Source organism: Podarcis gaigeae, assembly GCF_964106915.1.
Source record: "Podarcis gaigeae genome assembly, chromosome: 8".
In the NCBI taxonomy this organism is placed as follows: domain Eukaryota; kingdom Metazoa; phylum Chordata; class Lepidosauria; order Squamata; family Lacertidae; genus Podarcis; species Podarcis gaigeae.
The window spans coordinates 86,434,010-86,449,908 of NC_139684.1; the positions used below are offsets into that span (position 1 = coordinate 86,434,010).

Here is a 15,899-nt window from a genome sequence, read left to right on the forward strand (position 1 = left end):
ATTCCTAATAAATATGATTCTGCTCTTTTATTATGTAATGTTTTTACTAGGTTTTTAATTTCCAAGAGGACGAGGAGACCTTGAGGGTGCCAGAGGGGTTCCTTCCTTGGGGGACCTCAAAGCAAACAGATAAAGAGGTCCTCGCCCACAGCTCCACCCTCCCTCCCAAGAGCAGCTTTGGGCCATGTGGTGTGACCAATCCTGGGACCAGCCCTGCCCTTTGAGGGGGTCTCTCTGCATCTAAAAGAGGCTCAGCCCTGCCTGCACCCTTCCTGCATCTCTTGCCAGGTGAGAAGAAGAAGAAGAAGAAGAAGAGGAGGAGGAGGAGGAGTTTGGATTTGATATCCTGCTTTATCACTACCCGAAGGAGTCTCAAAGCGGCTAACAGTCTCCTTTCCCTTTCTCCCCCACAACAAACACTCTGTGAGGTGAGTGGGGCTGAGAGACTTCAAAGAAGCGTGTCTAGCCCAAGGTCACTCAGCAGCTGCATGTGGAGGAGCGGGGAAGCGAACCCGGTTCACCAGATTACGAGTCCACCGTTCTTAACCACTACACCATGCTGGCCTGCACCTCAAATCACAGCTCTGAAAAATGGGGAAAGTGGAGGAAAGTGTAGCTTCCCATGCCGTAGAGTGATCCTAAGAATACCTGAAGAGCCTGGTGGCTGGATCAGGCCAGAGGGGGCCCATCTAGGCCAGCATCCTCTTCTCATAAGGAACCTAGGGCTCAAGATAGACTGCCCCTGGAGCTGGAGGTTCCATAGGAACAGAAGAAGAGCTTGTCGCATCAGGCCAAAGGGAGCCCTTCTAGTCCGGCATCCATATCTCCAATCATGGAGGAGGCAGAGCAAAGCCGTCCTGGATAGTAGCCACCTCCTTTTCCGAAATCCTCTCCCGCCCACCAAGCAAGGACTCACCACCAGTTTTCTTGAACTCCTGGACCAGGAACTGGGCCTCCTCCTGGATCCGGCCTTCAATGCTGCTCGTTCCCATTCCAAAGTTCTTCAGGGTGTGCAGAGCGAAGCGGCGAAGGACCTTCCACTTCTCCCCATTGGAGAAGGCGATGCCTGTAGAAGTCATGGGGAGCCGTGGGTCAAGGGGGGCATGGAGGGGGGTCTGGGTGGTTGGTCTCCCTGCCCAAAGCTGATTTCCTCCCTTCCGCTCCAAGGGGACACCCCAAGACCTTCCTGAGGGGCAGCCCATCTGGAAGCCAATGTGAGGGAGGTGGCTTGGGAGGCCATGAAAGCCAGGGGTGGCTAATTATTTAATTTTTTTAAAAAAAATTCAATGCAGAATTACAACAAAAATTACAAACATAAAATCCAAAACAAAGCAGTACAAACAATAAAAGACAAAAAGCAAACACACACACAAACACAACAAAAGGAACACACATCTACAAAGAAAACTATATCATCATACTAATCATTACGTACATATACAGACATTCACTTCCTTCTTTTGTTCTGAGACCTCAAAATTTTTAATCTTTCTAAATTCTTGTGTCTAATGTAAAACACCTCTATCTTTATACTTTTTGCACCATTTTTCACTTTCTTTAACCCTGCAAAGCCTCATTTGTTACATACCGATATACTTACTCCAGAACAATGTTTTTTCATATATTCTTTAACACAGTCCCATTCTTCTAATTTTTGGTCCGATTGTCCCCTTAAGAATGCTGTGAATATTGCCAGATGTATATATTCACAAAATTTAATTTGCCATTCTTTCATTGATGGGATTTTTCTCCCTTTCCAGTTTTTTGCTATAAGCGTCCTGGCAGCTGTTGTCGCATAGAGGAATACTTTCCTTTGATTATATTGCTTGTGATTATACCTAAAAGGAATGCCTCTGTTTTTTTACTAAAAGATATTTTAAACATCTTTTTGATTTCTTTATATATTTCATTTCAAAATTATTTAATAGGTCGGCATTCCCACCACATGTGAAACATTGTTCCTATTTCTTTCTTGCGCCTCCAACAGGTATGCAGGGGTGTCTAATTGATGCCTCTTGCCCACGTTGCTGAACGACAACTCCCCTCCTCTCCCTTTACCCTTGGCTGTGCGGGTTGCTGGGAGATGTAGTTCAGCAACCTCTGGATTAGTAGAATCGTAGAGTTGGAAGGGATTCCAAGCTTCATCTACGACAAACCTCTGCAGTGCTGGAATCTCAACAAGCATCCATGGCAGATGGCCATCCAACTTCTGCTTAAAAACCTCCAAGGAAGGAGAGTCCACAACCTCCTGAGGGAGACCTTTCCACTGTCAAACAGCTCTTACTTTCAGAAAGTTTTCCCTGGTGTTTAGTCAAAATCTTCATTCCTGTAACTTGAAGCCATGGTTTGAGTCCTACCCTCCAGAGCAGAAGAAAACAAGCTTGTTCCCTCTTCCATGCGACAGCCCTTCAGATATGTGAGGATGGCTATCATCTCTCTAGACAGCATCTTAAAAAGCAGAGACATCACCTTGCCCAACAAAGGTCCCTATAGTAAAAGCTATGGTTTTCCCAGTAGTGATGTATGGAAGTGAGAGATGGACCATAAAGAAGGCTGATCGCTGAAGAATGGATGCTTTTGAATTCTGGTGCTGGAGGAGACTCTTGAGAGTCCCATGGACTGCAAGAAGATCAAACCTCTCCATTTTGAAGGAAACCAGCCCTGAGTGCTCCCTGGAAGGACAGATCCTGAAGCTGAGGCTCCAATACTTTGGCCACCTCATGAGATGAGAAGACTCCCTGGAAAAGACCATGATGTTGGGAAAGATGGAGGGCACAAGAAGGGGACAACAGAGGATGAGATGGTTGGACAGTGTTCTCGAAGCTACCAGCATGAGTTTGACCAAACTATGGGAGGCAGTGGAAGACAGAAGTGCCTGGCGTGTTCTGGTTCATGGGGTCACGAAGAGTTGGACATGACTAAACGACTAAACAACAACAACAACAACAACAACAACAACAACAACAGCAACAACAACCATCTCTCTTCTCAGTCTCTTCTTTTCCAGGCTAATCCTACCCAGCTCCCTCAACCGTTCCTCATCAGGCTTCTTTTCCAGACCCTTGACCCTCTCAATTGTCATCCTCTGCACACCTTCCAGCTCGTCGAAATCCTCCTTAAATTGTGGTGCCCAAAACTGGACACAGCATTCCAGGTGTGGTCTGACCAAGGCAGAAGAGAGCGGGACTATGACTTCCCTTGATCTGGACACTAGACTTCTGTTGATGCAGCCTAGAACAGCATTAGCTTTTTGTTGTTGCTGCATCACACGGTGGACTCATGATCAGCTTGTGGTCCACCAAGACCCTGAGATGCTTTCCACAAGCCAGGAGCCCCCCAGTCATTGATGAACACCCTGGGGCTGACCCCTCTTTCACGTCCTTCTGGTAAGAGTTGTTTGAGAGCCAGACAGAAGTCTCCTGGGGTGTGGCAGAGGTCTGGGGCTGACCCTCCCTGGAGATATTTCAGCTGAGGGTGGAGGGAGATATTTTGGAGATACTGGGATGGCCAGATCCTGCGCTGAGCTTGGTCCTAGACATCCATTTTAACTCTATCCCATTGCTGTCTTTAAATCTACCCCTCTGGCCTCCTTAGCTAGCTGACCTTTGGGGTGGGGGCCGTCTTCTTACCATTGCCCCTGGTGAAGCGATAGAAGACTGGGAAGTCGCCACGGCCGCTGAAGTCATCCGCCTGGTCCACCAAGGCCTCCTTGACCGCCTGGTATCCGCAGAGGACCACGCAAGGCAGTGAGCCCAAGTGGATGGTGTAGATGGGGCCATAGCTCTCGCTGAGCTGCAAAAGAGAAGGACAGGGCACACAAGATTTGAATCACAGAATTGTAGGAACGCAAGGGCCTGGCTCCTGGATGAGGCCAGTGGCCCACCTGGCCCAGGATCCTGTTCTCATAGTGGCCAACCGGATGCCCATTACGCAAGCAGGATTTGAGCGGCAGCCCCCTCTCCCCTCCTGTAGTTTCTGGCAACTGGGGTTCAGAAGCATCGCTGACTGAAAATGATTTACAGATGGTATTTAACTCCCAGTAGACTTGCTAAGTCTAGTGGGATGCGGGTGGCACTGTGGGTTAAACCACAGAGCCTAGGACTTGCCGATCAGAAGGTCGGCGGTTTGAATCCCCGCGATGGGGTGAGCTCCCGTTGCTCGGTCCCTGCTCCTGCCAACCTAGCAGTTTGAAAGCACGTCAAAGTGCAAGAAGATAAATAGGTACTGCTCCAGCGGGAAGTTAAATGCCGTTTCCGTGCGCTGCTCTGGTTCACCAGAAGCGGCTTAGTCATGCTGGCCACATGACCCAGAAGCTGTACGCCGATTCCCTCAGCCAGTAAAGCGAGATGAGCGCCACAACCCCAGAGTCGGTCACGACTGGACCTAATGGTCAGGGGTCCCTTTAACTTTACCTTTAGATTTGCTAAAATGTAAAAGACTGAACCAGATAAATGCTGGAGACGCAATGAGGCTGAAGGTACGTTCTATCATATGTGGCGGACTTGTAAAAGGGTAAAAGAGTATTGGGAAATAATTTATAATGAAATGAGAAAAATGTTTAAAAGCACTTTTCCAAAAAGACCAGAGTCCTTTTCTCTCTCTCCAAATCCTTTATTATTTTATTCTCATAATATACATTCTTTACAACAAACAACTCCAAAATAAACAGACAACTCCAAAATAAAATCATATGTAACAAAACCATGTCTCATGTTTTCATTTACACTGATCTCCTCTCCGATACCTTTACTTGATATTTCTTTCTGCTTTCTGCTTTCCTTATAGAATCTTTATAAAAATTTAAATCTCTTAAATCCTATACCAATCTTTAACAATTTCAATTACGTAATCCCTTCACCTTCCTCTCCCACAGCTAAGTACTTCCTTCCACCTGTATGCAATCTTCTTTACCTACTATTATTTTTGTTATCGTTGCATTATTCACTTTATTTGTTATTCCATCCTTAATATATTATTATCCTATCTACTTGCGCCTTTTAAACTTTTGCATATTAATTTTTAAGCTCCAGCACTGACTTTTTTCATGTATTCCTTAACACATTCCCACAGAGTCCTTTTCGTTGGGGATAATTCAGATGGAAATTCCCAGGTGTCAAAAAGGCTACTTATGTACAGTATGCTACTACTGCGGCCCAAAAATGGAAAACGGGTGAGGAGAAGAATGGTAACTTAAACTGATGGAATACGCGCAGCTGGCAGACTTAACTTATAGAATAAGAGAACAAGAAGAATATACATTTAAAGAAGAATGAAAAGTGTTTAATGGGTGAAAATTGTGTACATTTGAAAACGCTGGCAGCATTGAGATAAATTCAAAGGGTAAATAAGTTTTGATGGATGTTATCTTGGAATACTGAATGGCTTAGTTTATGTAAAATATGCATTTATGGCATGCAAATGGAACCATGTGGGACGCAGGTGGCGCTGTGGGTTAAAGCCTCAGCGCCTAGGACTTGCCGATCGAAAGGTCGCGGTTCGAATCCCTGCGGCGGGGTGCGCTCCCGCTGCTCGGTCCCAGTGCCTGCCAACCTAGCAGTTCGAAAGCACCTCCGGGTGCAAGTAGATAAATAGGGACCGCTTACCAGCGGGAAGGTAAACGGCGTTTCCGTGTGCGGCTCTGGCTCACCAGAGCAGCGATGTCACGCTGGCCACGTGACCCAGAAGTGTCTCCGGACAGCGCTGGCCCCTGGCCTCTTGAGTGAGATGGGCGCACAACCCCAGAGTCTGTCAAGACTGGCCCGTACGGACAGGGGTACCTTTACCTTTACCTTTTAAATGGAACCATGGAAGGAGAAGAAGGGAAGTCATTGATATTTGAAGGTTGTTGAAATGAATAGTCTAAAATGTAAAATAGAAAAACTTCATAAAAATTATATATATAAAGAAACATCACTGCCCCCAGTTGTAGAGCTGGAAGGGACCCCCCCCAACTCCAACTCTGCAATTCTGCGATTCTGTGATTCTATGATGTGATACTTGATTGCGATGGGAAATTCGATGCAACAAAATACCAACGGTGGGAATTGCAAAGGATGACATTATTAAATTCCTATGCCACCCTTCATCTGAAGATCAAAAGGCGGTTTGCACTTTAATAACAGAAAAAACACACATCATCATAACGTACGAAAACGATAATCCGACTTATCAGGTTCTTTGATCTTAATTTCATTGCTCCTACCATCTCCACAGAAGGACACTGACAGCTCCGGCTCACCTGGGATTAATCTTTAACGAAAGGCCCAGATCGCGTTTCTTGGCCCAGAAGCTTCTGTTGCTCAACCCTAATTGCTCAAGGTAATACTATTTCTCGGAATATATAGACTCACCCTTCTCTTCCAGATTTCACCCTGTTTTGGCAGGACTAGAAAGTTGTTGTGATGCCGCCCAGGGTGGTTGGGGCAACCCAGAAAGATGTGTGGGGTATAAATAGTGAGATTATAATTATGGAATGGGACATCCCTATTTTCATCAGAGAAATGTTGGGATATGGTTACCAGATGTCCCCGTTTCCAGGGGACAGTCCCCCGATTTACAAATCTGTCCCTGGACAAAATCCATCCCCGGAATGTCCCCGGATTTTATTTAATTTCCCCGGATGTATATTTGAAGTGTTGTAGATTTATTAGTAGGGAATGAATGTTGCGTGATGGGTTCAACGGCACAAGACACATCATATGGGGACTTCTGGTGAGACAAAATGGCGGGCGCCATGGCAGCGGGCAGCTCCTGAAGCCTGCCAGAGCCAACTGCGCTACCAGGCTGGCATGGGCTGATGAGACTGCTGCTGACAAGGGGGAACTGGGGACACCCAGCGCATCAACTGGGGGAACCGCTGACCCCCCCGTGACCCAAATCAAGCCAGCAGCAAGAGCGCCCGGCCACCCGGCCAACTGCCCAGTGGCGCTCCGGGTCCAGGAAAACCCCAGAGCCGACGCAGGGAGAAGGAGGAGAGGACAAGGAGAAGGAAGAGAGAGAAAGAGGAAGGAGAAAAAAGAGGGGGAGCCCCGACCTTGCTGCGCCACTGCCGCCGCTGAGGAGAGGTAAGAGAGCTCTGGGATGGCAAGGACATGTGGCTGAGCCCAGGCGGACCCGAGCCTACTCCACGGCAGCTAGCATTCCAAGAAAGCAGGCTGGGACCCAGAGGAAGGCCGCGCAACAGAGGAGACCACAGAACAGAAGATATTACTTCTTAATTTTTTTAAAAAGCAACTTTTTAAAAATAACTTTTTTGCCGCAGCGAGGCTCCTTACAGGGTCCTTGCTGTGCGATCACATTCATCCTGTGCTTTTCCAGCTGCACTGGCTCCCGATGATGCTGGTTTAAGATGCTGGTTTTGACCTTTAAAGCCCTATGCGGCCTAAGACCCACGTACCTATGGGACTGCCTCTCCTGGTATGCCACGCAGAGGACATTAAGGTCCATAAATAGCAACACCCTAGAGGTCCCGGGCCCTAAGGAGGTCAGATTAGCCTCAGTCAGGACCGAGGCCTTCTCAACACTGGCCCCAGCCTGGTGGAACACTCTGTTTCATGAAACCAGGGCCCTGCAGGATCTGATTTCTTTCTGTAGTGTCTGCAAGACAGAGCTGTTTCGCCTGGCCTTTGGCTTAGACTCAGTCTGACCATTATGTTTTCCTCCCTTTATGTGATCTATGGGCTACTTTTAAAATGAGGCTGAATTTTAAATTGCATTTTAACCTGTATTTTAAATTGGGGTTGTCCCACATTACGTTTTTACTGTAATTTTTACTGGTGTTAGCTGCCCTGAGCCCAGCTCTGGCCGGGGACAGCAGGGTATAAATAATTTATTATTATTAGTTATTATTATTATTACTACAGTGGTGCCTCGCAAGACGAAATTAATCCATTCCGTGAGGCTCTTTGTATAGCGGTTTTTTCGTCTTGCGAAGCAAGCCCATTGACAGCTTAGGGGATTAGCGCTATTAGCGGTTTAGCGGCTTTTAGCGATCAGCTGTTAAGAGGCTTATCAGCGGATCAGCTGATAAGCGGCTTAGCGGCTTAGGAAAAGGGGGGGAAGGGGGGGGGAAACCCGCAGGAACTCGCAAGACATTTTCGTCTTGCGAAGCAAGCCCATAGGGAAATTCGTTTTGCGAAGCGCCTCCAAAACGGAAAACCCTTTCGTCTAGCGGGTTTTCCGTCTTGCGAGGCATTTGTCTCTTGCGGGGCACCACTGTATTCTCTTGGGGAAAAAAAGTGTCCCCAATTCTTTGAAAAAAATCTGGTAACCTTATGTTGGAGGATATGCCATCCTGGCCAGTAGCTATCAATAGCAATCAACCGGAATGGGAAACTTGCAAAGTCAGAGGGGATGTGAGGCACACGGAGGGCTCCATGGGGCTGTTTCGCAGGTAACTCTGTCCACACAGCCAGGCACTGTCCCCCCCTCGTTGCCCTGACTGTCAAGTCCGACTGGGCAATTAATTCCACAGTTGCCCAGACTGGAACCATCAGCTAGTCAGCTGTTTAGCGAGGGTTTAAGTCATGAAAAGGAAGATTTCCCCAGCTGATTATGCTTCCCTTTTTTTTTTTTTAAAAAAAATATTTATTAAAGTTTCAACAATTACAGAAAGAAAAAATAAAAACAAAACAACACGCCACAATATAAAAAAGAGGAAAAAACAACAACAGAGAAATAAGGCCCATTAAACAAAAACAAAAACGCAAAACAGAAAATGCATCAGATCTCCTCATTACCATTCTTTCATTAGCTTATTTCCTTGACCTCCTCACACCTCCCTTTTTTGTATTCTGGGGCTACCTTTGAAGGTGACCCGGAAACTGCAATTAATCCAGAATGCGGCAGCTAGACTGGTGACTGGGAGTGGCCGCCGGGACCACATAACACCGGTTCTGAGAGATCTGCATTGGCTCCCAGTACGTTTCCGAGCACGATTCAAAGTGCTGACCTTTAAAGCCCTAAACGGCCTCGGTCCTGTATACCTGAAGGAGCGTCTCCACCCCCATCGTTCAGCCCAGACACTGAGGTCCAGTGCCGAGGGCCTTCTGGCGGTTCCCTCATTGCGAGAAGTGAGGCTACAGGGAACCAGACAGAGGGCCTTCTCAGTAGTGGCGCCCGCCCTGTGGAACGCCCTCCCATCAGATGTCAAAGAGATAAAGAATTACCTGACGTTCAGAAGACATCTTAAGGCAGCCCTGTTCAGGGAAGTTTTTAATATGTAATGCTGTACTGTTTTTAACACTGATTGGGAGCCGCCCAGAGTGGCTGGGGAAACTCAGCCAGATGGGCGGGGTATAAATAATAAATTATTATTATTATTATTATTATTATTATTATTATTATTATTACTATCTATTTCAGCAAATCCTTTCCCTCTTTTAAAATTTTTGTCCTGTAAATTGTCTTAATATAATGTAGCTTTACTTTTCCTCCTTTCACCAATTAACAGTCAGTTATTCCCAAATCCTTTATATCCTTCCTGCTAGAATCATATAATATTATTCCAACATCCTTCTAACAGATATTAATTTTACAGTGTTTCTGTAAATAGTCTTTAAATTTCCTCCAATCTTCTTCCGCCGACTCTTCTCCCTGGTCTCGGATTCTGCCAGTCATTTCCGCCAGTTCCATATAGTCCATCACCTTCATCTGCCATTCTTCCCGGGTGGGTAAATCTTGTGTCTTCCAATACTTTGCAATAAGTATTCTTGCTGCTGTTGTAGCATACATAAAGAAAGTTGTGTCCTTCTTTGGCACCAATTGGCCGACCATGCCCAGGAGAAAGGCCTCTGGTTTCTTCAGAAAGGTATATTTAAATACCTTTTTCATTTCATTATAGATCATCTCCCAGAAGGTCTTAATCCTTGGGCACGTCCACCAAAGGTGAAAGAATGTACCTTCGATCTCTTTACATTTCCAACATTTATTATTGGGCAGATGATAGATTTTTGCAAGCTTGACTGGTGTCATGTACCACCTGTATATCATTTTCATTATATTCTCTCTTAAGGCATTACATGCCATGAATTTCATACCTGTGGTCCATAACTGTTCCCAGTCAGCCATCATGATATTATGTCCAACGTCTTGTGCCCATTTCCCCAGCTGATTATGCTTCCCAAACCTCTTTTATCTAATCCCAGATGCTGACTCACTTTCCAAATGATGAGGGAAAAGGTGGGTGGGGGACAAATTGACTCCCCTTCCCCATTCTAGGGAAATTATGCCGGCCTGTCGCCTTCTGGCAATGGTAGCCAAGATGGGCCACCTCTGCCACAGTTGGAAGACCTCTGCCAACTGTGGAAGAATGGCAGATGAAGATGATGGACTTTATGGAGCTAGCTGATCTCACTGGAAGAATCCGTGACCAGAAAGAAGAGGAATATCAAGAAGATTGGAAGAAATTTAAAGACTATTTGAATAAATATTGTAATATTAAAAATTAGAAGTTACCCGAAAGTACCAAACAGGCCTAGGATTAAATTAGGAGTTAGTTAAATAAATGAAATTTAGAATGTTAAGAAAAGTTAGGAAATCTGATTATAATTGGAATATTGTCTTTGAATCATGATACTGGAAAACTGTTACATTCAGATACAAGGAAATTCAGTTGGGAGGGACTAGAGGAAGTCAAACAATATGTTTATGAGGTTGGAAGTTTAATTAATTAACTAATTCGTGTTGTTTATGTGTTTGTTGTTATATTTTCTGTTTTTATTCGTTTTATTTGCTCTATTTGTTCTTTTATTTTTGTTTTACTTGTTTGACAGTATGTGTTATATTTGTATGAAACTCAATAAAAATTATGGGGGGGGGGGGAAATGGGCCACCTCTGCCTGCCCCTGGTATTTTGAGCCATGGCTTGGCTGTTGTTACTGAATGGGGCGCAGAATCAAAGAATCGTAGCATTGTAGATTTGGGAGGGACCCAAGGGTCATCTAGTCCAACCCCCTGAAATGCAGGAATATCAGCTAACACATCCCTGACAGGGGCCACTCCAATCTATACTAAAGACCCTCCAAGGAAGGAGAGTCGACCCCCTCCCAAGGGAGTCCATCCCATGGTCGAACAGCTCTTACATTAGTCAGACTCTCCTTTCTTGTAACTTGAAGTCATTGGTTTGATCATCAGGAGGTTTGGGCTGGGTGTTCATCAGTATGCGGATGATACCCAGCTCTACCTCTCTTTTAAATCAGAACCAGTGAAGGCGGTGAAGGTCCTGTGTGAGTGTCTGGAGGCGGTTGGTGGATGGATGGCGGCTAACAGATTGAGGTTGAATCCTGACAAGACAGAAGTACTGTTTTGGGGGGACAGGAGGTGGGCAGGTGTGGAGGATTCCCTGGTCCTGAATGGGGTAACTGTGCCCCTGAAAGACCAGGTGTGCAGCCTGGGAGTCATTTTGGACTCACAGCTGTCCATGGAGGCACAGGTCAATTCTGCGTCCAGGGCAGCTGTTTACCAGCTCCATCTGGTACGCAGGATGAGACCTTATCTGCCTGCGGACTGTCTCGCCAGAGTGGTGCATGCTCTGGTTATCTCCCGCTTGGACTACTACAATCCACTCTACGTGGGGCTACCTTTGAAGGTGACTCGGAAACTACAACTAATCCGGAATGCAGCAGCTAGACTGGTGACTGGGGGCGGCCGCCGAGACCATATATCACCGGACCCAGTACGTTTCCGAGCACAATTCAAAGTTTTGGTGCTGACCTTTAAAGCCCTAAATGGCCTCGGTCCAGTATACCTGAAGGAGCGTCTCCAGCCCCATCATTCTGCCCGGACACTGAGGTCCAGCTCCGAGGGCCTTCTGGCGGTTCCCTCATTGCGAGAAGCAAAGCTACAGGGAACCAGGCAGAGGGCCTTCTCGGTAGTGGCTCCTGCCCTGTGGAACGCCCTTCCAGCAGATGTCAAAGTGATAAACAACTACCTGACATTCAGAAGACATCTTAAGGCAGCCCTGTTCAGGGAAGTTTTTAACGTGTGATATTTTACTGTATTTTTGCTTTCTATGGAAGCTGCCCAGAGTGGCTGGGGAGGCCCAGCCAGATGGGCGGGGTATAAATAATAAATTATTATTATTATTATTATTATTATTATTATTATTATTATTACCCTCCAGAGCAGGAGAAAAGGAGCTTGCTCCACCTTCCACGGGACAGCCCTTCAGATATTTGAAGATGGCTCTCCCCTATCTCCTCTCCCCCAGCCTGAGCAGCGGCCTGGCTGTGGTTACGGAAAGCAGAAGGCAGTCCTCCCACGCTGAGTGTCCCAGTCTTCATGACTTCACAACTGCTGGCTCCGAATAAAATCCATGTCTCGAATTGTACTCTGTCTGTTTTGCAGAGTCAGAGTGACCCCTTGCAAGAGGCCCTGGGCTCTATGGGGGAAACTCTGGCGGCTAAACCGGTTTCACAGGTGTTTGGGGTCGCCGGCTTGGCCGTGAATGATGACAGGTCTGGCGTTTCGCTCAAGCACAAAACTCAACCATTTAAGTTACCCCTGGAAATAGAGAGAGAGAGAGAGGTTGTCTCTTACCTTTTCCAGAGATCGGTGCATTTCTTTGGGGTCTAACTGGAAGAGGTTGCCTACAAAAGGCAGCGGGGTTGGGCCAGGGGGCATCTTCCCACTTTTCCTGCCCCCCCTTTTCCCATTCAGGTACAAAACCAGGCAGGAAAGGCACAGCAGCAGCAATGCTGGGGTGATTGCCCCGCTGAGGTCCATGGCTGCAGAGAGAGGATGAACTGGACTTTCCCCTCTGCACTAAATATATAGGTGTGTATATATTTCCCCCTGTATTTTACTCCTGAAGTTGACGGCTGTTTATGGTCCTGCTCGGGGCTGGAGCCGTCTCTCCCCCGCAAGGCTGTAGGGAAGGTCTGGCAGGGAGCCACGAAGCCCGTCCGGGTTTCCTGTCCTCCAGCAGTACGTTGTTGTAAATCAGCCAAGCCGGTGGCGAAAGGCACCCATCTCCAGCTTCAGCTCTCTCTCTCTCTCTCTCTCGACTTTGAGAAATATTCGTTTACATTCCCAGCTTCCAGCTGCCAAAGCAGGATTTTTGAGTCATGCACACTTTGCAAGTTACGGCTCGTGATGTCCTGATAGACTTCTGGTTTTCATTTCCCTTGGCTTTCCACTCCCCATTCTCCCCATTTTAGCCCCATTTCACAGGCCCCGCCCAGACCCTGGAAAGCTTAAGAACACCAGGAGAACCTGACTGCTGGTTCAGGCCAAAGAGTTATGTCCAGCATCCTATTCCTACAGTGGCCAGATGCCCCTCTCCCCCCAAGAACTGAAAAACCTAGATAGACTGCCACTGGACCTGGAGGTTCCATGAGAATGTAAGAAGATTCTGGCTGCTGGATCAGACCAATGGCCCATCCGCGTCCAGCAACCTGTTATCAAATGTGGGAACCCAGGGAGCAGAATACAAGCGCAAGGGCCTTCTCCTGTGGTTTCCAGCAACTGAGATTCAAACCTGAGATCAAATTCTGGGGCTTAAATTAAGCCCTAAGGATGTGATGGCCACCAATCTAGGTAAAGGGTAAAGGGACCCCTGACCATTAGGTCCAGTCGTGGCCGACTCTGGGGTTGCGGTGCTCATCTCGTTTATTGGCCGAGGGAGCCGGCATGCAGCTTCCAGGTCATGTAGCCAGCATGACTAAGCCGCTTCTGGTGAACCAGAGCAGCGCACAGGAACGCCGTTTACCTTCCCGCCGGAGTGGTACCTATTTATCTACTTGCACTGGTGTGCTTTCGAAATGCTAGGTTGGCAGGAGCTGGGACCGAGCAACGGGAGCTCACCCCGTTGCGGGGATTCGAACCACCGACCTTCTGATCGGCAAGTCCTAGGTTCTGTGGTTTAACCCACAGCTCCACCCGCATCCCAGCCATCAATCTAGATGGCTTTAAAAGAGGATTGGACAAAATCAAGGATGAGGAGAGGGCTGTCAGTGGAGGATATTTGTGCTCTGCCTCTATTATCAGAGCCTAGAAAAATTCAACCTGTGCTGCTGAAAGAAGTATTGCGACTCATGCAACACGTTGGCGATTAATATACACAGAATAATAAATTATACATTCTTTATCAACCTTCTGAGAAAAATGCAAACCATTAAACAAAGCCACAGAGACTTGCGAACTACCCAACCTCAGGTGAACTTATAATGTCTGGTTTTGATAGATTTTTCAAATGCTTATCTCAGTCTTTTAGATAAGTTCATGAAGATACCAACGAAAGGTAAGTTGCATGGCGAGTTCCCGCCTCGCCCTCAGAAATAAAGACCCAAGACATCAATATTTTAGGTTAATGGGTGAAATTAGGCCACAACTTTACTGATTACAAGAATTGAGCGGTATTGGCTTAGGCATTGGTCCTATCAACTAACCCGGTTCAGCCTGATTGCTTGAAGAGCAGTGAGGGTTAACCACCAGTAGGGGGAGCCCTGCTGATGCACATCAACTAGGAACTCTCCCAGGGTCACCGCTCGGGGGCGTACCGTGGGCCCACACCTCCATAGGCTTCGGACAGGGCCACGCCCCCCGGAATCCTTTACTGGACTACCCTTCGCTTTGGGGGAAGGTGATGGAGCTTCCTTCCCCCCTCTCATTTGCATAACCAATGCCTAAGCGCCAATGCCGAGGAAGTTGTGACGATTTGCTACGAGGTAGGCGAAAAACCAAATGGCTGGTGCCAATTTGCCAAGTGGAAAAAATTCCTACCAGGCCCCTTGACGGCGACCGACCAAGGTCCATAGCAAGGTCAAAGAGCCAAACCGAAAGGGTGGGAGGGTGGGAAACCGGAGCATACTGGAGCGGAGAAAGAGGGAAACCCTAAATAGCGGGGGGCCAAGCCTCCCGGGCCAGCCGATTGGCTGACAAAGGAGATGACACGTCCGAGGATTCCCCCAGTCTCGCGGGGGCTGCAAGCCAGCCCCCGCGCATGTGGGGGGAGGGCATGAAGCCCACAACCCCACCTCCTCTCCAGCTTGGAAGTGGCTTCCTGTGCTATTCGCAATACCGAGAGATGCTAGTGGAGTTGTAGATGTTAATGAAGTTGTAGACAACAGGGTGCCGGCGTTTTGCACCAAAGCCCTTTTACCGGGGCTTGCAGGTAGCACACTCCCAAGATAGTTTTCCAGGCTTCTTCAGTGGTCTAATCTCAAAGTCTTGATACGTATATTGATATTCAATCTTATAGAGAATATTCTTTCTTGGCTTAAGGGCCTCATCTGGGGCGAACAGCGGCCTCTTGGTTACTTGGACTGCCAGGGCGAAACAGGTGCAAAACGCCGGCACCCTGTCGCCTACAACTTCATTAACCTCTGTCTACAACTCTATTATCAGAGTTGGCAATGCTTCAGAAACCACAGGAAGGGAGACACAATCCTGTACCGCCTTGAGATTTTAATGGAAGGCAGCATCCAAAACACATTATGCAAGAACGTGGTGTTGCAAAGGAAGATATTCATCTCAGTTTGCCTAAGGCTTTCTGAGTTACACACATTCCTCTGAAGCGATAGTTTGCAGAGGTTGCGGCGCACAGTTAAACTGTGGAACTCCTTGCCACAGGAGGCAATGTTGACCAGCAACTTGCATGGCATTAAAAGAGGACTGGGCCAATTCATGGAGGAAGAGAGGGCTGTCTGTGGCTCCTGGCCAGGAGCTTGCACAGTTGGAGGCAGCAAAGCCACAGAATCTCAGTTGCTGGAAACCCCAGGAGGGGAGAGGCTCTTGTGGTCGGATCCTGCTTGTGGGCTCCCTTTTTGGGCAACTGCTAAAGAAGGCTGGGCTAGAGGGGCCCTTGGCCTGATCCACCAGGCTCTTCTTATGTCCTTGTTTGTTGGCTTTTTATGTTTGCAGCCGTAATACGCTTTTCACGGATCATTAAGGGTTTATTT

General features: G+C 47.4%; 1 protein-coding gene across 2 annotated transcripts in view; it reads right to left on the minus strand.

Annotated features, from left to right (window-relative positions):
* The window catches only part of LOC310851502 (cytochrome P450 2F5-like), a 34,087-nt gene extending 21,093 nt beyond the window's left edge, over positions 1-12,994 (minus strand). The window contains exons 1-4 of one of the 2 annotated variants that reach the window (XM_083753999.1): positions 12,538-12,994; positions 2,978-3,792; positions 2,024-2,426; positions 917-1,255 (exon numbers count right to left, since the gene is read on the minus strand). In XM_083753999.1, coding sequence (XP_083610125.1) covers positions 917-1,202 — 286 coding nt within the window. In that variant the 5' untranslated portion in view covers positions 1,203-1,255; positions 2,024-2,426; positions 2,978-3,792; positions 12,538-12,994. The remainder of the gene's footprint in view (positions 1-916; positions 1,256-2,023; positions 2,427-2,977; positions 3,793-12,537) is intronic. The other variant, XM_083753998.1, reaches the window with a different exon arrangement.
* Between the last annotated feature and the right edge of the window lie 2,905 nt (positions 12,995-15,899).